Source organism: Malus sylvestris, chromosome 5, assembly GCF_916048215.2.
Source record: "Malus sylvestris chromosome 5, drMalSylv7.2, whole genome shotgun sequence".
NCBI classification, from domain to species: domain Eukaryota; kingdom Viridiplantae; phylum Streptophyta; class Magnoliopsida; order Rosales; family Rosaceae; genus Malus; species Malus sylvestris.
Genome location: NC_062264.1, coordinates 29,846,078 through 29,870,506, shown reverse-complemented (window position 1 = coordinate 29,870,506; position 24,429 = coordinate 29,846,078). Strand labels below are relative to the sequence as shown.

Here is a 24,429-nt window from a genome sequence, read left to right as displayed (position 1 = left end):
AAATAATAAAGTGGATAAAATCCAAAAGATTTTACATCAAAAATTAAAAAGAAATAAAGTTTCAATCAATAAAATAAAAATAAAATAAAGAATAAGAATCTAATTTCTCTATTAATAAATGAAAACAAATTTCAAATGTTACTGAGCTTGTCAGATTTTTTTGTTTCCACGTTCGTGCTTGTCAGATTTTTTTGTTTCCACGTTCGTGTTTACAAATGGATTATTTTGGACGAACACCACGTCCAAAATTGGACAAGATTTGTTGGTGAAAATTTTGTTTAACTCTTCCTTCGAAATCTCTGATGCAATCTAAGTGCATCGCGAAAGGGTAGTATACTCGCATCGCAAAATGGTGGTGCATCACGATCCGAGTACACTTTTGACAGTGTGTCCTCCATCATCATATGAATGTTTCGTCGTCTCTCTCGGGCTCTGGTAAATCTCCGCTTTTTCTTCTTTTTTCAGAGAGAATGTGTAATTGTGGAATCTTCTTATCTTCTTGTGTTGTTTTATGTGTGTACGTAAAGGAAGAAGGGTGAGGACGATACCTGACATTGCACAAATGACGAACACCGCATCCAAAATCGGACAAGATTTGTTGGTGAAAATTCTGTCAACTGTGCCTTCGAAATCTCTGATGCGATTCAATCGCGTCGCGAAATGGTGGTATGCTCTCATCAACGACCACAGCTTCGTACACAAGCACCTCTCCAAATCCTTGCACGACAATCAATTCACTCGTGCCTTTTTGAAGCGAATGTTAGTCCCTACGGAAGACCCCAATGATAACGAAACTCAATCCGTATTCTCAGTACTTACTTGTGCCAATGTCGCTGTTGACGATGACGATGGCGGTGTGCAAAAGTATAGCACTCTTTCTGGGACGGAGGACTTCGATGTTCCTCTTGCTATGAGCCTAGAGATTGGGGATGATCAATCATTTCGCGTTGTAGGTCGTTGTGATGGCATCATTTGTCTAGCTGCTGACCTAATTCTAGTAAGGTGATCTTGTGGAATCCGACAATTCAGGAATTCAGGGTCATTCCCTCGGAGACATTCATTCCGATAGAGTGTATATATCATTTGCCTGTAAGGTATGTGAAGAGTATAGTTTCGGTCATGGAAGGCAGGCAACAACAATTTTGAGAGCTGGGAAAGTATCCTGGACGTCCTTTAGAAACTTGGTGTGGATGAAATTTATCTACCGAATCCGCAGAACGACTGCAGCTTCATTGAATGAACTGGTGCCTATACTGCCTGCTAGGACTCTGTCTTCATGGATCTGGTGAGTGATTTCTTCAGCAAATCCTAATTTTTTTTCTTGAATGATCTGGGTGTATGTGCGCGTGTGGAAATATAAATGTTAAATTTGAATGTGTATTTGGTTGAATAATATATTGATGTGTTGTTAAGAATACAAGATAAAGCCTCTCTTCTAGAGAAGTCGAGAAGGAGGCAAAGACGCAACCAATCTTGCCTTCAATCACTCCACAATTTAAGGAGAGAAAGTAGATGAAAGTGAAAGGAAAAGATACCATAAATTGCCCTTTAAGAATTTTATAAATTACAATTGAACAAAAAGAAGCTAGTTGCTAAAGTATTTAACTATATTTTTATTTTGAATGAATTTAATATTTAAAATTATAGAAAAAAAAAAAAAAACAGAAACAAAACCTCCCTCTTTAGTGGGTGGTTTCATGTCTTTAAATTCATTTCTTCTCTTCTTTTTTTTTTAAATATTTTTTTAAAATATGTAAATTAATTATTTAAATAAAATATATATAAAAATGTCAATTGTCACACGCGTATGCGTGTGCGCGTGTGGCAAGAGGCTAGTAATAAATGTATGGGGTATGCTATCCACACACCCTATTTTACTTCTCACACACTTCTTGATAATTTCTGTCCATTGATCTTCTTCAATTCATCCGATCCGACGGCCGAAAATTAAAAAGGTGTGTGAGAAGTAAAATAGGGTGGGGGGATATCACATCCCTAAATGTATATGGCTTCTTCTAATATGTTGTTCTCTTAAATGGACGTTATTTTTTTGTATATTTCAGAATTTCAATGTATAGAAGGAACAACCCTTAGAACTCCCTCTAAAGCCTCCCCAGAAAAGAAAGTGGAGGGGTCTATTACATGTAAACATATGCTTCAAATTTCTGCATTTCAATAAAAAAAAATCATGATTTTGTAAAATTCTTCGTATAATTTGCAATTGGTTTTGTTTTGTTTTTTTTTTTTTTTGTGCATTTTTAAGTGAATGTGGTTGTGAGTTTTGATCTTTGTCTATAAATTTTTGGGTAATTCATTTTCTGCGTTCTGATGTTTGTTTATAAAATGTTGGGCTATTTTGGTTGCATTTATATATACTTCATTCGATTCGGATTTAGGGTCTGTTTGGACCGCCATCTGCCTTGCTCTGATCATAGCTTAGCTTCCAGTTTTTCAGATAAAGTTCACTTTTTTCCTTCAACAAAACAGCCAAGATCCAAATTTATTCAACAATTTACTAATTTTATGTGTTTTTTTCTTTAGGCTTATTTTCTTAAAACATATGACCCAACTTTTTCTCTTGGAGAGAAGAGCATACAATTTGTCAACAACAATACGCCAATTAGTTTAGAATTGGTATCCGAAATTGCTCCAAAAACCAATTTTACACGCTTTTATTGTTGTATAAATTGATTGAGGGAGGATATCTTCAGAAACTGTTTCAAGTTACAATGAAGACGTATAAATCAGATTTTACCATTCACATACAACATTTGCCGAGTTGCTCTTCTTCTGCTCCTGCTTGCTCTCATTCTGCACCTTCCGTCCTATTCCTATCTGGATAATAATGGTCAACTGATTTAAGATGTTAAGAATAAATTTCCCAGCGGGAAGCAGTGAGAATTAGAGCTCAGCAATCCAACTCGTCAACATGTAGCGGGAGCGGCACTTATCTGGTTGCCTCACTATGTAAATTTGATCTCCAATTTTATCGTCAGAGTCCTGGTTCCGGTACCATGTCCATAAAGCCCAAGTCTCATTCTTCACCTGCAAGTTATGCACATTGAATCCCACGGTTAGAATGTAATCCAGGTGGTTAAACTGAGCTGTCATTCTAGTATATACATTCTCTGCAGACTGCAGCCTAGGCCTGTATGTTAGCTACACAAAACGCAACGAGGATATTCTAGTCAGTCACAGGATCTTCAAGAACTCGGGTCTTGAAAATCTCCCGCTCCATATAAACAAATATCGTGCTGAGTGATTTGATCGTGACGTTGCAATTGAACGATAAAAAGAAATTCAACTTCCTATTTACTGAGTGAAGAGATCTTGAATGGCTAAGCAAAATTATATAATGTGTGGTTTTTATATACTCATTGACTGTCATATTTCTTTCCATACTTTCAAGTTGTATCATATGTAGGGTCATACAAATTAAAGCATGGCATTTATAGAAAATTGAATGCATTATTCAACTGCACTTTTCCCAAACAGAAACACCGAAAAAAGGAGTACCTCAAGGATTCCATGGCCAAAGCTGCTTTCTCTGAAAGCACTGTAATACGGTTGCCGATCCCAACAAAATTTACCTGCCGCTGGGCCAGAGGTAAAGTTCATTGCACAAAAGGCACCCGCACCTAGGTGTTCATCAGGAGTAGTTAATGGCTCTGGGCAATGACCAGGTTCATCAGCATGATGAACTGCCATCTTCTCTCGATTACCCCCATCACCAACAGTGAGATATACAGGACCACAGGGATCTAAGTTGTAATCATAAACTCGATTCGACCTCTCGTAGGCATGAACCTGTTGTTTTATTCAAGAAAACAGAACAACATTCAGTGAACTTTAAAGCAAAAAGACATTTAGTTACAATGGGGAAAATTAATTCATCATTCATAGACACGAAGGACAACTTAATAAAAACATGCTTGGATCGGAACCAAATGGTAATGCGGTGAAACTAGTTTCAAGATAAGGTCATTGCTGGTCATTGCATTTAAAACAAGTTTGTTTTACATTTCAGTAACCTGGGAACCAATGACTGTTTAATTTCACATTAACTTTGTTTACACAAGCTAAAAGCATAAAATGCAGCTTTTTCCAACTTTCTATCACTATCTGGTATAAATGAAAGACTCAATGGAAGGGCTCTTAAACCACTTCTCACCAAAGTTTCGGACTATAAGAAAGAAACCTGTTACCAATCAAAGATTGTGGCAATAATACTTACATGTCCACTAAACACTATATCGACGCCATAGGAGTACAGTAGCTCTTCCATTTCCATCCTCATACATTCTGCCTCTCTATAATGGGCCTCATAGGTACTATACCAGGGTGGATGCCAAGTAGCTACCAGCCATGGAGTTATGGATCTGTCCACATTAGCCAAATCTTGCTCCAGCCACTTGTATTGCTTCCCTGCAGGGACAGAAACAATAAAACTAAGCTTCATAAAGGAAAAGAAAATGCAAAAAAAAAAAAAAAAAGGGATGTTGAGGCAAAACATAAGCTCAAGTTATGCACACTTTTATTACCTGATTTGCTAAAATCAGTGTAGGCTCCAATCATTATAAAATGAATCCCCCCTGCATTAAATGAGTAGTAGAATGTGGACGAGGATCCGCTTTCTTCAGATGGGAATGCAAACCGAGAGCTATAAGCCTCAAATGTCTTATTTTCAGCCTGTTCTTCTATTTCATGGTTCCCTTCGACCACCATTATTGGAACTTTGGAAACTAAACTCTGCATATACCTACACAAATTACCCAGCAATGACAACATAAGAAAACAAGTTCTATGCCATACTTTGCAGCAGCTGCTGTGTGCAATAGAAATAAAGCAGTTTAAGTTTTTACCTTCCCCAGTAATCCCATCTAGGCTGATAGGTCTCATGTATCGGAGAGTTTGGAAATGAGCAAGAATAACAGTCAGATCCAGTTCCATTTGTCAGGTAGAGGTTTGCATATGTAACATCACCAATCAATAGAACAAGATCAGGGTTGTTACTTGTCAAGTGACTTATTGTGGAAGTTGTGTTGTAAGTAAGGCCAAGGTCTCCCACAACTGCTATTCTCTCCGGGTAGCTCCGAGGACCAGTAACTGGCATGGTCCTGAAATGGTGGATTTCACTCATTGAAGGTATAGAAGGATCCCCGCATTGATAAAAATACACTGTATTCGGTTTCAACCCTACATCGAAACAGGAATTAAATCACCAACTCATCAGAAGAATCACATTTCCATCACAACTTATGTTTGGGGAAGTTAAAAGTCCATTCATTTCAGTCAACCCCAACTTTGTAATTAATTCTCCATTGATACTTTGAAGCAAACGAAGAAGCGAATAAAATCAAACCTGTGAGACGAACATGGTGGATGATTCCGGAAGTGTAATTTTGGAGGCCTTCAAAAGGGTAGAGCTGATTGTAAACAAGAGAATATCCTGAGGCTTCATTTGTTGGTGGATACCCCAGCTCCCCATATTGAACAACGCTTTGCACACTTTTGGGGTCCAATGGCATTATGTTGTCTCCAATCTGATACTCCCCTGCAACAACAATCCATGAAAAATCAAACCCAATAGGCCAAACCCAAAAAATGATAAACCCCAATTCTCAATTGCAAAAAAGCTCAACGCTTTAACTAATAAACCCGGGCCCTGTATGGGACTACTTCTATAGGAAGTACTTCTGCTCATAAGCGCTTTTATTATAAAAACAACAACCCAGAAACTGCCTCTATCATCCAAAAACATTTCAAATTTTTATGTGTCAAATATCATCGGGAGCACTTTTAATTGCGCTTTCTTCCAGAAGCAGTTTCAAACAGGCCCCAATTAACCAAAACCAAAAACTGAAAAATCCCAATTCTCAAATCCTAAAATTCTATTTGCATAAAAGCTTTTAAACACCAACACCAAAAAAAAAAAAACCTGTTATCCAGGAGATCCAAAAGGAGTCGTAATCGGCGGAGAGGGAGACGGAAATCTGCTCGGGCTCAAACCCTTTAACCCGGCGACGGACCCGGTGATCATCATCAGGCAAATCGACGGCGTTGCCGCGCAAGCTGGGATCAAATGGGACGGTGAGGGGCTGGAACGGGCCGTCCAAGGTGATCGGGATACGGGCCTCAACGGGCCAGTAACAACCAACAACCACCGCAATCAAACACGTTATCGCAGCAACTGCAGGAACGGAGGAGCACGGAGAAAATGCCATTTATGTCGGGGAAGAAGACGCCTTGCTTTAGGTCTCATCCGCCTTTAGAGCGCGAAGATATAGAGGGGAAGGTATAAAGAATATGGAATAAAGGAATATTTCTGGATTCTCATGGTGACGTGGTGGGGAGGTTTCTGTCCCACGCAATCCCAGATGTCCTGGTTGGGACAATAGGGCGGCGGTTGTTACTTTGTGATGGGACATGTTGAGACGGGTTAAGTTGACAAGGAAGTTTTGATAGAGTTGTTTGATTTGGAGAATTCTCGCTATGAATTTGATTCAAATGAACGGAAATTTTGCATCTTCTATGTTTTGTTTTTATGAATCAACAGTTGAAATTTTACTTTTCATACATCACTATCAATTTCTGACCGTTAGATCGAATAGATTAAAGAAAATCAGAGATAGAATGTATAGGAAATAAAAAAATGTGTATGTATGTATAACACCATCTTTTATATTTCAATGAGAAATACATGTGACATAAAACCTTAAAAACAGTCACGGAATTTTGTGAGATGTGCTAATAAATGTTGTCTTTAGATAAATCATCTATGTGATTTGAACCCAATGTATTTCAAGATAAAAAAAATTCTAAATTATCAGTCACCATGTCTTTCTTTATGTAATTTTTTTGGTTGGACTCCATATAAATGTGTCGAAATTACCAAAAAAAACAGTGTTTTTGTTGTTGAGAGCCACCAATTTTCTTTTTGGTTGGGAGAATATGCTTTCAAAAATTCAACTAAACTCAAAAAGGTTGAACACAATTTTGACATTTATGGATTGTGATATAGGGTTGGGCTTGAAGGTTGGTTATCAACATGGGCTGGAATTTATAGACTACGTTTCTTTTGTGTTGGGCTTAATTTGGTTACAGTTTTAATTAACGGCTTACACAAAATATATTAGTGGCGTGTTTACGTGAGGGGAATGAAATAAGAGAAATAGGAATTGTAGTCATTCAAAGTGGTTCAAGTGTAAATCAACACTTGGAGGATAAAAATATATATAAGTCCCACCCAAAATGAGAAATCATATTTTAAACTTCCAAAATTGGATTCTTAAGATTGAGATTATATTGGATTCTTCGAAATGAAGCCCATCAAAAATCCAACTTTTGTACCAATATTTGATTAAATATTGTTAAATTATTTAATTAAATAACTATCTTTGTTGAAATTTATATTATGAGAATACGTGTAGCAAATAAAAACATTTATTAAAAAGAAGGCAATTTAGTAATTAAGTTGGTTTCAATTCCGATTCATGTAAATAAGTAAACATCTTACATGTCATTTGCATCATTCATACTCTAATTCCGGGTAAACAATTTCAACAGGAATTCAATTCTGATTTCACATCATTCCATAACATTTTCAATTCAATCCCTCTGCAATTCAATTATTCTCATTCTGATTGGGATTATTAAACAAGTCATAGAAGAGGAAAAAAATCGCACATATACACATAATATTCGACAACAATGTAAATGTTTTTAACAACTCGAGCTATATAAGATTACGAAATGTACTAGCCAATCACCATTTAGTTAAATTTGGCTTACTTTGTCATAACTAGATTATTAAGAGATATGCCAACATCAATGCATTTCCAATTGCAAAAGATTTGAGGTTAGATCTTACCTTGCATGCCTTTGAATCCAAGCCAGATCTCAAATCCAACGGTAATCATATCCATGGACTGATAACTTTTTTTCATTGACTGGTTTTGGTCAAAGTTAGGCAAAATTCCACCCTCATTTTCAAAAATTCACAAAAGTATCTGCCAGCATGTGGGTGCCAAGTGCTAACCACTTCTCTTTTTTTTCTTCCTTTATCCTTCTTTGCTTTTTGGCTAATTAAGTAGAGCAATTAGCCCTAATTGTAAAGTTAATCACCTGAAAGCTTTTAACCCATTTAAGCTTGTGAAGTTGATACAGCACACCACTGTGGTTGGATGCCTGCTTTCAAGGTTCAACTTTCAACAATGCCTTGCCTTTTCCCCTTCCCCTTCAAAGCCTGCCACAAGCAAGCATGCTCTACCCTCTTTGTTTTAATTCCCCAAGGAGACCAAGTGAGATGTCTCTGAGGCCCTTGTAAGCGGGATGTATATCTCCTTCTGTCTATCTCTCACATATCTCTCTTGTGACAAGGGGAGAGAAATATACAGACGGGGATAGAAGAATCTCCGCCTGTATACGCAAGGCATAAATACTATGAAAACTACAAAGAGAGGTTTAGGAGAAATGAACATGCAAACCAGATAAAGTCTACACTTCTCATTTCATCTTAAATACACCTTTCAAATTCAGACATAAATCAAAATACACAAAGTTATGCATATTATGTTCCTGAAAGGATTACCAAGGTTTTTGAGAAACCGAAATAAACGAGTACCTAGTAGACTTTTGAGATTCTCAGTCATACAATGTATAGAACCGCTACTATTTGACAGCTAGAGACACTTGGAAACATAAAACACTTTGCCGTGATTTATAATTTCCGAGAACAACTCCAAGAGAAAAAAAAATGAAGTTAACTTCTGTACCTGACTGCCCTAGAATATTACAGGAAAAATTCATCCCAAAAGATAGGGAAAACAGAAGGGCAGCGAGAAGGGAAGTTTGGAGTGCCGCTTCTCTACTGCCTCTTAGCCTTTGGTTCTCATAATTGTAATGCTGCCTTTCCCTCCTTCAGTGCGGATTTTAGTTTTTCCAACGACAGGCTTCCCTGAAAAGGCCGAAGTAGGGTAAGCTGCAGGTTCTTCCTGTTTTTGCTTTGCTTTTGAAGGTGGTGGAGTACGGATCCGCTGGTTTATGTCCTTCAGAGTTACATCTCCATGGGCACCAGAGGGTTTAATGAAGGCAAATGGATATGCCACAGAAGTAGCCAACTTAGTGGGAGTCCGAATGTAAGACTTCCTACCTATGCATACAAACAGAGAACCTAGAGGATTGAATTTTCATTTCAAAAGTTTGAGAGCATAGTTTGTGATGATCCAGGCAAAGAATCCTGGTATGTGTGTGTGGATGGGTGGGTGGGGGTGTAGAGAGAGAGAGAGAGAGAGAGAGAGAGACATTTCTATAAGTAGGATAACTTTGAGGAAGGACGGGAAGCTGATAAAGAGAACATTGGATACAGGAAACAAAAAATGTCACGAACATGACAGTACCTTTAAAAATAACATTTTGAGGCGTTCGGGTAATTCGTTGTTGAACCACATTCACTTCATGCTCAGGTCGGAGGTCACATAACTCTGCAACAGAAAATTGAACTTGTATGCTTAGAATTAATTGAGGGATAAGGTTATAAAGGAACAAAGGCAAAAGTACAAATATAATGGAAAGAACCAAATGTAATTTACTTGTAATGTCAAGCTGAACATCTGATGCCCCAGCGAAATTCCTGAGTATCAAATAATAAAGCAATCAGATTATTGTACATTACTAAATGATTTTACAAAAAAAATAATATATATAGAGAGCTTCCAGAAGCATACAACTCATCAGGGCTGAAATGCATATCGGTATTGTTGAAGCATTCAGCAATCCACTCATCAGGTGACTGATCGAGGCCTTCAAAGCAAGATGAAGAAGAATTTCCTAACATAAATAATATGATTATCAGAAATCCTAGGCGTAAATGTTCAAGTAAATTTAGGAAGACATATTTTGGAAGAGACAAACCTGCAAACCCTGATACCCATTGCGATGCTTCAGAAAAAGCCTCTTCAATTGAATCCAACCTCTCCTAAATATAAAGCACAAAAATTAGGCTACGAAAAATACATGGCACATGTAATATGCTGTGTCTCCAAGGAAAAACTTAAGTTCCAAGTCTTTCAAATTCTGACTTCCAGGGCAAAAAATACAACTTGAAACTCCCTTATCAACACAAAACCCAGAGCTAGACTACTAGAGAAACTGCAACCCTGTAACATGTGCAGCACACCAATTTGACATGCCTACTTCAAATGGGTGGCAAATATAATGCAAAAGCCATCTTTCTACTGAACACCCAAATCACCATTGCAATGCAGTAGCATTGGGATAGAAAAGAATATGTACCGTCATGCCACAAATTGAATAGCAGTTTGGCACGCAGCCTAAGAACAATACAACGTTCCCAATAGATGTGATAATTCGGACAAGAAAGCACATACATTTGTATTCAAGAATGAAGATGACAACTCGTCACATGAAAGGGAAGGATCTAAATCTTGAGTGTCAAATTGTAGCATCCTGCGCCTCTTTATTTGCGAGAAGGACTGTTCTTCTGGCTCTGGTTCCTTGCTCCTATCATCTGAAATCCACTTCTTTGATATTAAAAAACATAAAAGGGCAGTGTTCCTGAATTGCAGATACACGAAAAGCAAGAAAATGCCAAAGAACAATGAGGAGGGAAAATAACAAGGAAGCCTAACCTCTGAAGTTAACATGATATGCCAAATCTCCACAAGCCTTAACTGGTGTTGTTTCATCATCGAACATGTAGGAAATGTCTTCTTCGTTCTGTGGCACTCCCTTCCACATGCATTCAGACATGTCTGCTCAAAAGAATAGTACCAAGCAAGAAATCACTAACTTCATCCTTGTATAACAATATTATAACAAATTACGAACTGCGGCGAGAACATACCATGGTTGGAGTCCTTTTGGGTAAGCTGATTATTCCTTCTCCAATTCCAGTGCTCACTATCGTCATTTCACACAGTAGAAAGGAAATTAAAATGATGTCAGAAATAAGTCCTAATATACTTCAGGTTACTGAAATGAAAACCACAAAACTGCAACCATCTCAAGAATGAGCCACAGTGGACATTTAAACAATGTAAATGATAAGCTCAGGCTCCAAGGCTGCATATGCAGCTTATATAGTTAATTTCTTCCAGAATTTACATTTTGAATATTTTCTTGTTTTTCAATTTCTCTTTACGCTGGTGGGTTCAACATAGCTGGAATGAAACAAATCAGTAACTAAAAGATCAATGTAACCAACGAAGCTGCCAATCGAAAACAAGCAGAATGGAATTGTACCCACACAATAAGCAGCATAACCTACAAGTAAAACCAAACAAATGTATCTTTCCCCAAGTGAGAAAAAGACCGTAAACACGAAAAAAAAGACTACTAAAGAAACAAATGATCCACTTCTAGGATGCTAAACTTGTATCAATAGAGGGATGCTTATGCAATAAGGATCTGGAAGTATAAAGACAGATATATATACTAGCAGAATCTGATAATCCGCATTTGGGGATTTTGCTTTAAGCCATACAGTACAAAACATTAAGCTAAAAGCATAAAACAATGACCCACCAAGTAAAATCAGAGAGCCCACATCATCCTCAGCCATAAAGTCCCAAATAAATCACAACCTCTCCAAATAATTAAAAACCCAATCTGAAAAATTGAAGCAAACCCAATTCACAGAACCACCATCCAATCCCCCAAATCGAAATCCCCGCCTACATTGCCACAACAATCCCAAAACCCACAAAAAAAAATCAACACTTTAATCACATAAAAACCCACATCCGAAAGAACCCAGAAGCCAAAACGACAGAAAGAAGGGGTATTTATATTTACTTGTCATTATTGTAATCCATCTATGGAACAGCAACAGTAGCAGTAGCAGCAGCAGCAACTCAACCGTCGTCGCCCAAATGCCAGACCCTCTTGCTTTCTCTCCACACACACACACACACACTCTCTCTCTCTCTCTCTCTCTCTCTCTCTTTCTCTTCAACTTCTCTCACCAAAAGTAGCCGTTAAAGAGAGACCGATTTGCCGAGTATATATATTTGCATTATTCACTCTCTGTGACTGCTTGAGATGCGTGATTTCTGTCTGGGGGGACGAAGTAATAACCGGCCAAGCTTCTCTCTCTAGAGACTGTCTTTCTCTCTCCTCCTCCTCCTCTCTCTCTTGTATATGGAAGTTTTGATATATAGACATGGAAATATCACAGAGCACGCTTTTACTCTAGTGGACCCGCCAAGTCCGTTACTCGTGGGATTAGCCTTCCTAAATATTTATTTTCAGTTTTTTTCTTAATTTGCCTCATTGACTACTATTTTTCAGTCTTTGTTTTAAATTATTATGGTCATCCACCTTAAGATTTGACCTAACGGTTTATGATTAAGCCACAATTATACAGTGGTCGAATACATGTGATCGAGATTCCTTTTTTTGTTACGTCGGCTTATGAATTTCGTACCATAATAAGCATGTAGGTTTGTTAGGTTGTTATATCACGTATCTCTTTGAACGCATATTGGAGGACTTATCTTTTTGATAAAATGATTACTTTGTAATCAAAACCAAGTGACTGTGACTTGTATTTTTTTTTGTTTTATCTACTTATGAATTTCATACCATAATAAACATGTAGATTTATTAGGTTTTTCATCAACGTGCCTCTACACCGATTGCAACACACAACGATAAATCGAAAAGGAGAAAATGTACCTTATTTGGGTTGTTTTGAATAATGGGCTTGTAAGTGCGATTGAATTTCGTTATCAAATACAAATATCTTTTATCATGATATGACATAAAAATAATCAAAACTCTTATGGTAGAAATTATAGGCATAAAAGCTTTTCCTAAATTTTTAACCACCTAATAATGTAATTCATGGTGGACCCAGATATAAACATAAAACACACTTGCACCCTAATTTTTGCGATTATTTGGGTGTCTTGAGAATTATTCTTTCACTATATATCATGTAAGTACAATGGCACGAAGCTTCACATTTTTTGTCCTTATTGTGTGTCCAACTTTTCACTTCGTCCTCGCAGTTTATTTCATCTTTGATATAATTTTGATTTTCATTTCATGGATTTTGATTCGCACTTTATGTCGTTTTAACCGTAAAAATGTTCAAAACAGTTTAAGGGCCACTCTAAACTTAAATTATTTTCATTATTAACCGTAAAAGGCTTGTTAACGATCAATCGACAATTAAAAGATACAAGTCTTATTTTTTTAAGAGAATTATTTTGTGGAAGTTGATTGATTAGTCCGTTTATAAAATGAGCATACTATTGATATGTCATTCGTAATAGATCTAATCATTGTTGTAAACAAACCACGAATTGATGGTTTAGTGGTAAATAACGGACTGAGATGCTTCTTTCAAACTAAAAACTAGATGTCTTGAGTTTGAAACTCGATGCTGGTGTGGACACCATACTTGTACCCAGGAGGAGGCTCGAATGCCTCTGTGAGTATTCTCGGCCCCGAAAGAGGTGGATAATCATGACTTACCACTCGTTGTCCCCCTTTTAAAAAGAAAAAAAAAATCCTTGTTGCAAACAAAATGCAATGGTGTTTTATCGATGCATTTTTTACAATATCCTACAAGGTTACGTTTTTAACACACTGTGTTCTTTAATGGACGTCTTGCACAAAAAATTTAGGGTCTGTTTGGTACTTTACTTGAATCCAACCTTTTAAACTCAAAAACAATTTTCAAGTTTTATGCTTTAAAAACTTGTTTGGTATGACTATTTTAAAAAACTGAACTCAAGACTAATTAAAAAATATAATCTATTCTCTAAAAAAACAAAAAGTGAGTTTTTAAACAAACTCACTCCTTTATTTTCTCTTCCTTGTCCGCTCTCACTCCAAATCTATCTCTCTATTTTCTTCTTTCTATCTCCCCCTTCTTTTTTTTTAACCTTTTTCGTCTGTCTTCCAATCTGCTCTCTTCATTATCTCAGTTCTTTCTCTCACTCCTCTTCCTCTCTATCTCCTTCGATCCACTCTTTTCTTTCTCATTCCTCCAATCATGTCTTACTTGCTTTCCTCCTCTCTAATTCCGCCATAACCGTTGTTCATCCCTACCCTCGACCCTTTCTTTTTGGATATCTTTATCCAGTTTAAGTTGTAAGATTTAAAATTTTTACATCGCATAACAAACAAGTTTTTAAGTCTTAAAGAAAATTGTTTTCAAGAAAAGTTTGAAGAAATGATAAAAAATTTCAAATATGATATCAAACAAACCCTATACTTTTATTTGTTGGGTTGGGGGTTGGAAAAAGAAGGCCCAAAATACAAAAGGACCCATGACTGTAGAAAAAGCTCGTTTAGGATTTAGGAGGCCCAAAGTCACAACTGAAGCAGAAGAAAAAGAAGTGTACAAACAGATCTACCCGCCGAGACTTCGTCACTGAAACCCGAATCTTAAACTACGAATAAACCAGAGGAAAAAGATTTAACGCAGTTGCTGTATCTCTCTGTGCCTTTCGACACCGCTTGGTAGAGAAGCAAACAGTAAACCCATTTCGATTCACCAGCTAAACCAGAGAGATCCGAATTCATACAGGTCACTCGGATCCAGCAAAAATGAATATATTCAGATTAGCGGGCGACATGACCCACCTGGCCAGCGTCCTCGTCTTGCTCCTCAAGATCCACACTATCAAATCGTGCGCCGGTACCGCCATTTCCCATCTTTTCTCTCTCTGCATATTCATTTTGTAATTGAAATGCTTTGCAAGCAATGTTTTTTCGTGTTTAGCTGCATTTAAATTCTGTTTTGAATTGAACCCAGTTGAGATTTGAGGTTTTAATTCATTTAATCTTGTATTACATTGTATTTAATCATGTATTTAAGCATTTGAAGTTTGATTTTTGCTGAAAATAGCATTTGGGTTCTGAGTTATAACTGACAGTGGAAAAATTCCAAAATGTTGGGGTTTTTGATAATTTAGAATGAGGGATAAAGTTGAATTTTTTTGTTGGCATTGAGTATTTGGGTTATGGGGGATTGGTTTATTGTTGCATTTTTCGCAATCCGAAATATTCAGAAATGGTCCTTTTTCGGGTCGTTTGTTTGGTTACAAGTACCGCAAGCATTGTTTTCTGATGTGTTTCGTTGTGTCCAGGTATTTCTTTGAAGACTCAAGAACTCTATGCCATTGTTTTCGCTACTCGCTACCTGGACATTTTCACCGACTTTATATCTCTGTATAATACCGTCATGAAGTTGGTATTCTTGGGGAGCTCATTTTCAATTGTTTGGTACATTAGGGAGCACAAGATTGTTCGCAGATCTTATGATAAAGACCAAGACACCTTCCGCCATGTGTTTCTTTTGCTGCCATGTGTGTTCTTAGCTCTAATAATCAATGAGAAATTCACCTTCAAGGAGGTCCGTTCGCATATTCTTTTAGTTTCTGTTTATTCATATTTGGTGCCTGTCACTGCTAAGCACTAATTGAAACTTTATGACTGGCTTTGCATCTTTTAGTTTAATCCTACTTAGTTTCCTTATATGCTCTTTGATAATGTGGATCAGGTCTTGTGGACATTTTCATTATATTTAGAAGCCGTTGCTATACTTCCTCAGCTTGTGCTGTTGCAGAGAACGAGAAACATTGACAATTTGACAGGCCAATATGTGTTACTTCTTGGGTATATATTTTCAAAACAAACTTTTGATTTGTCATACCATATCAGATTTTTAGTTTCTTTCATTTCCTAATGCATAGCGGCTCAAATTGGCTCTTCTTCTTAGCTAAAGATTCTTTCTATAAGTTAATTCCTTTTTCTTTTGTTTTTTGTGAATATTTGGCATAGAAATATCCTCTGCTACAGTACCATTCGAAACTGTTTCTAATGCGATATGCTACCTACAAGATTTTATGTATGCTGATAGCGTCTTATGATATATTGTTTTGGTTCTTGAATTGATGTGCTTAAATACTTCTGCAGCGCATACCGAGCTTTATACATTCTCAACTGGATTTACCGCTACTTCACTGAACCACACTATGTTCATTGGATACGTATGACTCTCTATCTCTCTCTCTCTCTCTCTCTCTCTCTGGTATTGTATTGATGCCCCTTGTTGTGCATGTGTTCTCGTATGCATTCACTTGCATATTTTCTGTTTCCATTATTTTGTAAAGATAGAGGTATTAGGTAGAGATGTTGTGATGTGATGCACACGTATTGTGCTTGATGATATGCTCAGTGGAGGCAGAACTATGAAGTATAATCTCGTGTGATATCTGCACGTGGAGTTTGCGTCTAAGGACTATTATTTATAGTCCTTAGATGCACACGTATTGTGCTTGATGATATGCTTGAATTGATGCACACGTATAGTTGCTGGTGGTTATCTTGTGGAGTTTGCGTCTAAGGACTATAAATATACAGGACAAGCATACATGCCACTATAACATTCATGTATTGAATTATTACTTATATGAATAACGTTCAATTTCTTTATATATATACTTGTACACTTGTACTTGTTAGGGCGATTCATAGACCTATTGCTTTAATAAGTAGTGCCTCTATTTCCTGTGAATTATCTGTTAAAATTAGGGCTTAGACCAATATGTGCATATGTGTTACTTATGTTAGCAACTGTTTACTCTTTAATTCGAAAGCACTTGTTCCCAACTTGTTTCTTCTACTTTTGTATGGTTTATCGAATTGTCAGAATGTAAACTTAATTTTGTTCATTTGTTCATTTCGATAATTTTCTTGTTTTTAATGTGGGGAGTGTTATTTTGAGTGTAAGCCTTCACATTCTGAGTTCCTATACCACTTAATGAAACCAAGGTTGAGCTCATCAGCATCTTCCTGGAAGATTTGCCCTTTCTTGTTTGGGTACACTTTTCCTTTCCACCATAAACTATATGATTATGTTCTTTGGCCGTTGCAGCGTGGATTTCCGGGCTTGTTCAAACACTGCTGTATGCCGACTTCTTCTACTATTATTTCCACAGGTAAATATTCTTAGATGTTACAAAAATGTGTTTAGATTACGGTAATAGTTTGCATTCATCTGAGCCTTCCCTCTTATATATTTGTGTAATCGTGATCTGCAGCTGGAAAAACAACAAAAAGCTCCAGTTACCGGCTTGAGTTCAGCCACCCCTTACGCAGGCTTAGTTTTTCATCCATTGCCTTAGGATATTATGCAAAAGGATCACATACGTTGCTCGGGAAATGCTCTTTATCATCGGACATTCAAAACTGTGTATTTTTTTTCCGTCTACCCTGTATTTTCCGTCTTACATGGTTTCTCGAAGCAACAACTGTTTTCGGTATCTAGGGACGTATACTTCTCAGAATATAATGTTTTCTGGATCATAATATATCATACTTCTCAGAATGTCTTATGCTTTGAGTCATGATATTCAATCGTTAACCCTCATTTGTGAACATTTTGAAGACTTTGTTTAACACAGTAGCTCTCGATCTCGCCCTCGAGAACACGTTTATTTCAAATATTCATCTCATCACAACTTCCGTCACAATTATTACCAACAAACAGAAACTTAAAGACTTAATAATTTTCTACAAAATATAAAAGTTATAAGAAAAAAAAGGGTTTCAACAGCTTTCATGATCACCCTCCGGTTTGGTGCAGCATGGCATCAATCTCATCGCCATCTTCCATCTCGAGCTAAAAAACACCAAAAGAAAGGAAAATGTGAGCTGCAAACTCAATTGAAAATAAACAAATACTGAGTTCAGATTGAGAAACTGCTCAATATCTAACCTCCTCTGGAGTCTGCTCAGGCCGGAGTCTCCGGCCATCGAACAAGAAGGCAATCGAGTTCATGTCAACTGACTGCCGATCACAGTAGGCAGTCATGAGCTTCTTCAGCTGGGTCGTATGTTTAATTCTAAAATACACTTCATTACCATCCTATAAATTTAACAAAACTAGGAAGAATTATTATCAAAATTAGCAAATTAATCTTCAAAAATCACTAACAAGTAACAATCATGAAAATATTCACATGCAAACATGTGAATATGGAGAAGAACTTACCTATAACAGCATGTAACCATCACGATATTCCAAGTAAATCACTAACGCATGACAGTATGTGATTGACTTGAGATATCGACTTAATAATATTCCATTATAGGTAAATTTCTTTTGTGAATATGTTGTATGTTGTATGTATACCTGCCCTTTGACTTTGAGGTTAATGTGGGCAGACTGATCCAGGGGTTTCTTCTGTGCCTCCCCCCCACCACCACTTCCACTGCCACCTCCACCTGTTGCTGACATCTTCCTACAATGTGGCCCTCTCTCTCTCTCTCTCTCTCTCTCTCTCTCTCTCACCCCTAAATTACTCTTTGGCACACATACACAAAGCCCTCTGATGCTTCAAACTTAAAAAGCAGGAGAGGAGTTCCTAAGCGTAATATAAACGCTACATAAGTGGATAGAGAGAGAGAGAGAGAGACGGAATCTTTGTTTGTAGCTGTAAAAGGTAAAAAGCTGTGTGATGTGAATCAGAATTGCCGGCTGAAATCGATTGAGAGGGAATCCGACGGGTGAGATTGCGCACGTGTAGGACTTTTGCAGTAGGATTGGATTCAAGAATCAATTTCATGCTTTTTCTTCCCTTTTTATGTAAAAACACGTGGTTTATGTATCATCTGTATTTCCGTCACAACTAAAATTTTTTCTTCTTTATGGTGATGTGTATTTTCTATTAAAAAGAAGTTTTGGGGAGTTCTGATTGGATTTAATTCTTTGTAAATCTCATCCACTATTAAGTATAAAGTCAACCACAATTTGATTGTGCAGGTTGGTTTGAAGAAATTCTTCCGTGCACGCCTAAAACATTTAATGTCAGACCAAAGCCCTATTGTGGATGGAAGTAGAACCATGAGAAATTGGGTGAGCTTGAAATCTAGGGCGTGTGGTTCACATAGAATGTTATTGTGTCTCAGGCAAATGTATGAGGAGATATGGCAACTTGCACCTCAAAAATTTTTTGTTAGAGTATTTTTTGGACAAGATTAAACCATATGGATGGATTATTTAGGATCTTGATGGATGAGATTACTGAAGTTTTTAATTAGCTTTTGGCCCGACCCTAATTAATTGGATTGTTTTGCTACACATAACCCAACTTAAATTTGCTTTTTTCTTATTTATCAATTTGTCACTTGAACATCCAAGGTTATCACATTACTACCCTTCTTTCTTTTTTTCCCAACACATTACTACCCTTCTTTAAACCGAATCACTTTTTCCTTTGGACTGTCACTTTGTATTTCACTTTCTTTTTTATTATTAAGCCATTCTTTTTGTTTTATATTGGAAATATTCTTTTTATTAGGGCATTCTTTTGTTTTCATGTTTTTGAAGGGGAAATTTTATTTAAACCCATCTAACATATTTCTACACCTAATTTACTCTTCGCACCCATTTGATTTTTAACTAAACTATTAATATCTCTTTAAACCCAAATTTGATATCTAATAGACCCCAAAAACCCCAATTCAATATGTGGATTTATTTTTACACCCATTTGATTTTTAGAAGCTAAATTTGATGTGTTTAGGCCTAATTTCTTTGCATGGTTTTCCACAACTCAAAAGTTGATAATTCAATTGTTACTTGTAGAATATGCTTGCATGCTAAAAATCATTGTGAAAAGCGATGTGTATAGTTATGGGGTTGTCCTTTTGGAGATCATAACTGGGAAAAGGCCAGTGAACCCATCATTCACAGACAACCCCAACATCAGCACGCATGCCATATCATCCTCGTCAATGTCTCCATCCATCCATTCTAGAGTCAACAACTTCAAGGATCATTCCTTTGCTATAAAGATCCCGCCGCCAATATACTATACTGTTGTTGTAGTTGGTCTGTTCGTTTTGAATACCAGGCCTTCGTCCACATACAACTTCTAGCATAAGAACACCAAATGCATAAACATCCATCTCAACATTAGCCATTCCAGTAAGAAATGTCTCCGGAGCCATATAGCCTGGCGTTCCTGCAATCTCATCTTCTAAACTCTAAAGAATTGAAATCAAACGAACAAAAAAAAATAATCATAAATTGAGTCATACCTTGGTTGGAGGATTCAAAACTTCAAAATCACCATCCATCAATAGAAAAACTTATTTTTCTCTATGAGAGCTATCAGGGTTTTAGCCGGAATGAAAGTATGATAAACAAATAATGATCGTAGGGTTTAATTATAATGTTTGGGTTTATTGATAAATTTGAGTTTTATTATTAATTTCATTTTGTATTTAATAGTAATTATGCAATAGGGTAAAATAGACAATTAACATTTAAAATTTTAAGTTGAGTGGTTGAATGGATTTAAATAAAATTTCTCTTTTGAAGTTTGAAATTTGTTCACAAACTCTGAAATGGGGTGTGTTTCTTTCAGCACTTGAATTCTCATTAGTGGATAGCCTTTCAGCTTGGACGTGCAACTAGTTTAACTAGCTGAGTTTGATTAAGATATAAATTTATCGGTTTCTTATAAATAAATAATCATTGAGCGATATACATACACACACATATATACATATATATTACACATATATACATATATATTACATATATATATATATATATATTAATATATGTAATATATGTGTAAGGAATTGAATTCTCTGTGAAGATGCGGAGTACCAACGGTAAGACCCCATGGACTTCTATTCTAGTTTTGCATTGACAACCTTGATTAAATTTGTTAGATAGGTGGGAAGTAATGATACACAACGAATCCTGAACTAATAATATAATAATTCCAACCATCTAATTGTTGAATAAAGTGATCTACATATATTACTGTCAACTTAATGTTATTATGTTTGACTCTAAGCTCCAAATGATGCATATATGCCTCATCATCTTTATATATAAAAACTTCGACAGCTGCTAAATTTGTAAACACATATGTTAAAAACGACAAATATAAAAACGTACGCCTGCCAGTGCCACCTGTGGTTGTGGATGCTTCTGTTTTGTGTGATCGCCTGCAGCCTCCCTCCTCTCTTTGACATGGTTGGTCTAGGTGTCTCTAGTTAACCCTAATTATATATATATTATGTTAATTAAACATAATTAACATCGACTGGAGCAAGAAATTTTTATCTCCAATCTAAATTAAACATTTCAAAAGCTTGATTTAAACAAAATAATTATGAAATTAGAGGCCACACATTGCAAATATCTATCGAAGCTCTTAAACATGATCGAAGCTCTTAAACAATCTGTTTTATTACAAATAAAACTATATAGAGTTTTCATTAGAGCTTGTATGAAACAGAACCCTAGCTAGCTAGCTACTTCTTTAATATCTTTGCTTAATTACAACATTTTTCTTGATCAGTATTCATGATAACCTGGCATTCTCTGCTATTTTTGCTAGTACTAGTTGTACTAGTTGTACTAGTTGTCAGAAAGCATGATGTAGGCGAAGCAGCTGAGGACGACGTTAGTTTTGACCAAAACTACGTTGTCAGATATGGAAATGATCATTTCTTGAAACTAAACCAAGGAAGAGATGTTCAGATTTCTTTGGACCAAACTACGGGTTCTAATGTTTTCCCAAAAAAAAAAAAAAAACTACGGGTTCTAATTCTATCTAATTTCTTCACAGTACTTAGGGTAAATATATTATCTCCTTTTTCATGGTTTGGTAATTGTAATCTTATGTATAATATTAATGCATGCTAGGATCTGGATTTAATTCCAAGAACGGATATGGTTCGGGTTTCTTTGAAATGAAGCTGAAATTGCCATCAAGCCATTCTCCAGGAGTTGTCACAACATTTTATGTAAGCATATCGTATGACCTTACTTTTTGAAGGTGATTGGAAATCAAACAAACTTTGCAAGTTGCCCACCAACTACCCCCTAGCTAGGGTTTAATATCAAAGTTCCTTAATTTGTTGCATGCATAAAACTATGCATTAACTTCTTGCATGCATTATTTTGAAGATTAAATATTATTAAAACTGATTTTGGATTTGATGGATGGCATGCGCAGTTAACTTCACATCCAGATAATAAGCCTGGAAACCATGACGAGCTAGACTTCGAGTTCTTGGGTACCGATGGGCCAAATTATACCTTACAAACAAATATTTTTGCAAATGACAATGGGGAGAGAGAGCAGAGGCTTCATCTTCGGTTTGATCCCACCGAGGATTTTCATAATTATGGAATCCTATGGAACTATCGCCAAGTAGTGTAAGCAAACTCAGATACTACAAAAGACTGTAGCTTTCTTTATTGTTCCTTAATTGTTTAATCTTAATGTATATTCTTTGTTTACTTTTTCAGAAAATAGATAGCGGAATAAGAGTAAATACTAAAACGCGCATGCTAGATTAATTAATTTGTTGACCAACGTTTTAAAAGATGTGAAATTTACATATAGTTCGTGAAGCATGTTAATAAGTGAGAGATGTGGTATGATTAGTTTTATTGATATAATTCGTACATGCTTTTATGCTAGGTGTTTTGTGGATATAACATCCCAATTAGAGTGTTCAAGAACAATACAATGTTGGGAGCAAGGTACCCTGAACTGAAGATGTTTGTGGAAGGAAGCACATGGAATGGAGAATCTTGGGCATCACATGGCAGAAAAGTAAATTGGTCTCAGTCACCTTTCCAAGCACATTATCAAAAATTTAAGGAAAAATTAGTATCCGGTCCCTAGTTTTTACTGTTCATTAACTAAGACCTTATTAGTTCTCAAATTTTGATTCAAGTCCCTAGCATTAATGTGATAATGAATTTACATGTTTATTATATAGTTTTTTAATATAAATATTAGTAATTAATTTAGGGTTTAATACTCACACCTCTATTAAACTTCTAATTAATTTTCAATTCAAGCATTTTCAAAATAATAAAAAATTAAATTAAATTAAGTTTGTACCTATTAGTTATATATATATAAAGATTCACAATTTTTTAATCTTAAATGTACCCATTCTCAAATATATCAATTTGTTATATGTAAAATGTACCTTTTTTTTAATATAAAATCCATTCAAATTTTTTAATCCATGTTTAAATTTATATGGGTACATTCTTTTTCGTTGATTTGAGAATGTATCCATGTTTTCGTACAATAACTTTTTTTGTTAATTTTGGTAATGTACCCATACATATATGTATACACACACACACACAATATAATAGAGAGTATAATTTATATTTTATTATTTTTAATACCATAAATTATGGGTTTTATTTAAAATCTCATTAATATAAACAATTACAAATTTCAATTTTTAATTTTTAATTAAAAAAATATAGTAACTTACATTATTACATTAATGTCAGGGACCTCAATCAAAAACTAAAAACTAACAAAGTTTCAATCAAAGAATATTGATAGCTAGGGATCACATCCAAAGTGTCCCAAAATTTAATATAAATGGATGCCAATTTGGAGCCAAATGCTCTTCTCAATCCCATAACTATTGGTGGAACGACAAAGATTACTGGGAACTGACCGCAGAGCAGCAAAGATCTTATGAGAATGTGACTCAGAAATATCTGTTTTATGATTATTGTTCTCTCAGAAGAGAAAAATTCAAGGAATGCCAAGTGAAATAATTAAGCTGTAAATTGTCTATCTTTTTATTTTCAATATTATTCTTCTGTGTAACACTAGCTACTAATTCAATTCAATACAATAAAATCTAATCCGAATTCGATACTTATTTAATATTAAAATATTATGGAAAAATTTGTATTCTTGTTTGCAATATTCTTACGGCGGCCAATGTGAATACAAAAGTGGTACACAATGCATATAATTATTATGTAACATCCCACATCAACGGAGATGAGGTGATGTGCCTTATATGTACATGCCCACCTCCATATAGCACGAGACTTTTTGGGAACTCATCGGCTTCGGGTTCCATCGGAATTCCAAAGTTAAGCGAGTTCGGGCGAGAGCAATCCTAGGATGGGTGACCCACTGGGAAGTTATCATCTAAGTTTCCAGAAACAAAACCGTGAGGGCGTGGCCGGGGGCCAAAAGCGGACTATATCGTGCTACGGCGAAGTTAAGACTAGGATGTGATAGAATGGTATCAGAGCCATTCTGTCGTGCGGTGCGAGTGTTCCAGCTAGGACATCGGGCCCCTAAGGGGGTGGATTGTAACATCCCACATCGACCAACGGAGATGGGGTGATGTGCCTTATATGTACATGCCCACCTTCATATAGCATGAGGCCTTTTGGGAATGGGTGACCCACTGGGAAGTTCTCATGTGAGTTCCTAGAAACAAAATGGGAGGGCATGGCCAGGATCCAAAGCAGACAATATCGTGCTACGACGGAACCGGTCTGGGATGTGACATATTATGGCTGCTCATTGTAAGTTTAGTCCACTATCATATTCCAGTGTAGATAATATGTATTAAAGA

The 24,429-nt window shown here is 36.1% G+C and overlaps 6 protein-coding genes and 1 long non-coding RNA gene across 9 annotated transcripts; 3 read left to right on the top strand and 4 right to left on the bottom strand.

Annotated features, from left to right (window-relative positions):
- Window positions 1–74: 74 nt before the first annotated feature.
- On the bottom strand, window positions 75–927 carry LOC126622081 (uncharacterized). Its single transcript, XR_007623324.1, has 2 exons — window positions 820–927; window positions 75–767 (listed from the first exon to the last, which is right to left on the bottom strand). It is a non-coding gene; the product is annotated as an uncharacterized LOC126622081 (long non-coding RNA).
- Window positions 303–1,149, top strand: LOC126622080 (uncharacterized). The gene is made up of 2 exons (XM_050290733.1): window positions 303–435; window positions 528–1,149. Exons 1-2 carry the CDS (start codon window positions 405–407, stop codon window positions 1,004–1,006), a joined length of 510 nt encoding a protein of 169 aa, XP_050146690.1. The 5' UTR covers window positions 303–404; the 3' UTR covers window positions 1,007–1,149.
- A 1,449-nt stretch (window positions 1,150–2,598) lies between these two features.
- Window positions 2,599–6,292, bottom strand: LOC126622076 (purple acid phosphatase 15-like). The gene is made up of 7 exons (XM_050290728.1): window positions 5,939–6,292; window positions 5,363–5,554; window positions 4,863–5,196; window positions 4,542–4,759; window positions 4,235–4,425; window positions 3,517–3,807; window positions 2,599–3,045 (listed from the first exon to the last, which is right to left on the bottom strand). Exons 1-7 carry the CDS (start codon window positions 6,222–6,224, stop codon window positions 2,902–2,904), a joined length of 1,656 nt encoding a protein of 551 aa, XP_050146685.1. The 5' UTR covers window positions 6,225–6,292; the 3' UTR covers window positions 2,599–2,901.
- Window positions 6,293–8,479: 2,187 nt separating this feature from the next.
- On the bottom strand, window positions 8,480–12,164 carry LOC126622079 (protein XRI1-like). Of its 3 annotated transcripts, none has more exons than XM_050290731.1 (9): window positions 11,815–12,162; window positions 10,865–10,920; window positions 10,650–10,772; window positions 10,389–10,528; window positions 9,913–9,976; window positions 9,726–9,828; window positions 9,591–9,631; window positions 9,399–9,482; window positions 8,480–9,151 (listed from the first exon to the last, which is right to left on the bottom strand). In XM_050290731.1, exons 1-9 carry the CDS (start codon window positions 11,832–11,834, stop codon window positions 8,877–8,879), a joined length of 906 nt encoding a protein of 301 aa, XP_050146688.1. In that variant the 5' UTR covers window positions 11,835–12,162; the 3' UTR covers window positions 8,480–8,876. The 3 variants fall into 3 exon arrangements, with proteins under 3 accessions (XP_050146688.1, XP_050146689.1, XP_050146687.1); XM_050290732.1 differs by having other exon boundaries at window positions 9,726–9,801; XM_050290730.1 differs by having other exon boundaries at window positions 9,399–9,631; window positions 11,815–12,164.
- A 2,213-nt stretch (window positions 12,165–14,377) lies between these two features.
- LOC126624724 (ER lumen protein-retaining receptor-like) lies at window positions 14,378–17,365 on the top strand. Its single transcript, XM_050293826.1, has 6 exons — window positions 14,378–14,671; window positions 15,123–15,388; window positions 15,536–15,651; window positions 15,952–16,025; window positions 16,913–16,976; window positions 17,079–17,365. The coding sequence occupies exons 1-6, from the start codon at window positions 14,581–14,583 to the stop codon at window positions 17,113–17,115; spliced, it is 648 nt and encodes a 215-aa protein (XP_050149783.1). The 5' UTR covers window positions 14,378–14,580; the 3' UTR covers window positions 17,116–17,365.
- A 62-nt stretch (window positions 17,366–17,427) lies between these two features.
- On the bottom strand, window positions 17,428–18,369 carry LOC126624725 (small ubiquitin-related modifier 1-like). Its single transcript, XM_050293827.1, has 3 exons — window positions 18,173–18,369; window positions 17,756–17,905; window positions 17,428–17,659 (listed from the first exon to the last, which is right to left on the bottom strand). The coding sequence occupies exons 1-3, from the start codon at window positions 18,275–18,277 to the stop codon at window positions 17,603–17,605; spliced, it is 312 nt and encodes a 103-aa protein (XP_050149784.1). The 5' UTR covers window positions 18,278–18,369; the 3' UTR covers window positions 17,428–17,602.
- A 2,279-nt stretch (window positions 18,370–20,648) lies between these two features.
- Window positions 20,649–23,608, top strand: LOC126622756 (putative xyloglucan endotransglucosylase/hydrolase protein 1). Its single transcript, XM_050291486.1, has 6 exons — window positions 20,649–20,664; window positions 21,402–21,566; window positions 21,710–21,810; window positions 22,023–22,223; window positions 22,494–22,692; window positions 23,445–23,608. The coding sequence occupies exons 1-6, from the start codon at window positions 20,649–20,651 to the stop codon at window positions 23,606–23,608; spliced, it is 846 nt and encodes a 281-aa protein (XP_050147443.1).
- The last annotated feature ends 821 nt before the right edge of the window (window positions 23,609–24,429 follow it).

Coding starts and splice junctions, on each gene's coding strand:
- LOC126624725 (XM_050293827.1), bottom strand. CDS start 18,277: ATGTCAGCAACAGGTGGAGGTGGCAGTGGAAGTGGTGGTGGGGGGGAG. Junction 17,906..18,172: donor ACCTCAAAGTCAAAGGGCAG/GTATACATACAA, acceptor TTAAATTTATAG/GATGGTAATGAAGTGTATTT. Junction 17,660..17,755: donor CTGAGCAGACTCCAGAGGAG/GTTAGATATTGA, acceptor GGTGTTTTTTAG/CTCGAGATGGAAGATGGCGA.
- LOC126622080 (XM_050290733.1), top strand. CDS start 405: ATGAATGTTTCGTCGTCTCTCTCGGGCTCTG. Junction 436..527: donor GTCGTCTCTCTCGGGCTCTG/GTAAATCTCCGC, acceptor GTGTACGTAAAG/GAAGAAGGGTGAGGACGATA.
- LOC126622076 (XM_050290728.1), bottom strand. CDS start 6,224: ATGGCATTTTCTCCGTGCTCCTCCGTTCCTGCAGTTGCTGCGATAACG. Junction 4,760..4,862: donor AGATGGGATTACTGGGGAAG/GTAAAAACTTAA, acceptor TAATTTGTGTAG/GTATATGCAGAGTTTAGTTT. Junction 3,808..4,234: donor ATATAGTGTTTAGTGGACAT/GTAAGTATTATT, acceptor ATAAAACAACAG/GTTCATGCCTACGAGAGGTC.
- LOC126622756 (XM_050291486.1), top strand. Junction 21,567..21,709: donor TTCTTTGGACCAAACTACGG/GTTCTAATGTTT, acceptor AATGCATGCTAG/GATCTGGATTTAATTCCAAG. Junction 21,811..22,022: donor GAGTTGTCACAACATTTTAT/GTAAGCATATCG, acceptor TGGCATGCGCAG/TTAACTTCACATCCAGATAA.
- LOC126624724 (XM_050293826.1), top strand. CDS start 14,581: ATGAATATATTCAGATTAGCGGGCGACATGACCCACCTGGCCAGCGTC. Junction 14,672..15,122: donor CACTATCAAATCGTGCGCCG/GTACCGCCATTT, acceptor CGTTGTGTCCAG/GTATTTCTTTGAAGACTCAA. Junction 15,389..15,535: donor AGAAATTCACCTTCAAGGAG/GTCCGTTCGCAT, acceptor AATGTGGATCAG/GTCTTGTGGACATTTTCATT.
- LOC126622079 (XM_050290730.1), bottom strand. CDS start 11,834: ATGGATTACAATAATGACAA. Junction 10,773..10,864: donor CCAAAAGGACTCCAACCATG/GTATGTTCTCGC, acceptor TCTTTTGAGCAG/ACATGTCTGAATGCATGTGG. Junction 9,632..9,725: donor CATTTCAGCCCTGATGAGTT/GTATGCTTCTGG, acceptor TTTGATACTCAG/GAATTTCGCTGGGGCATCAG.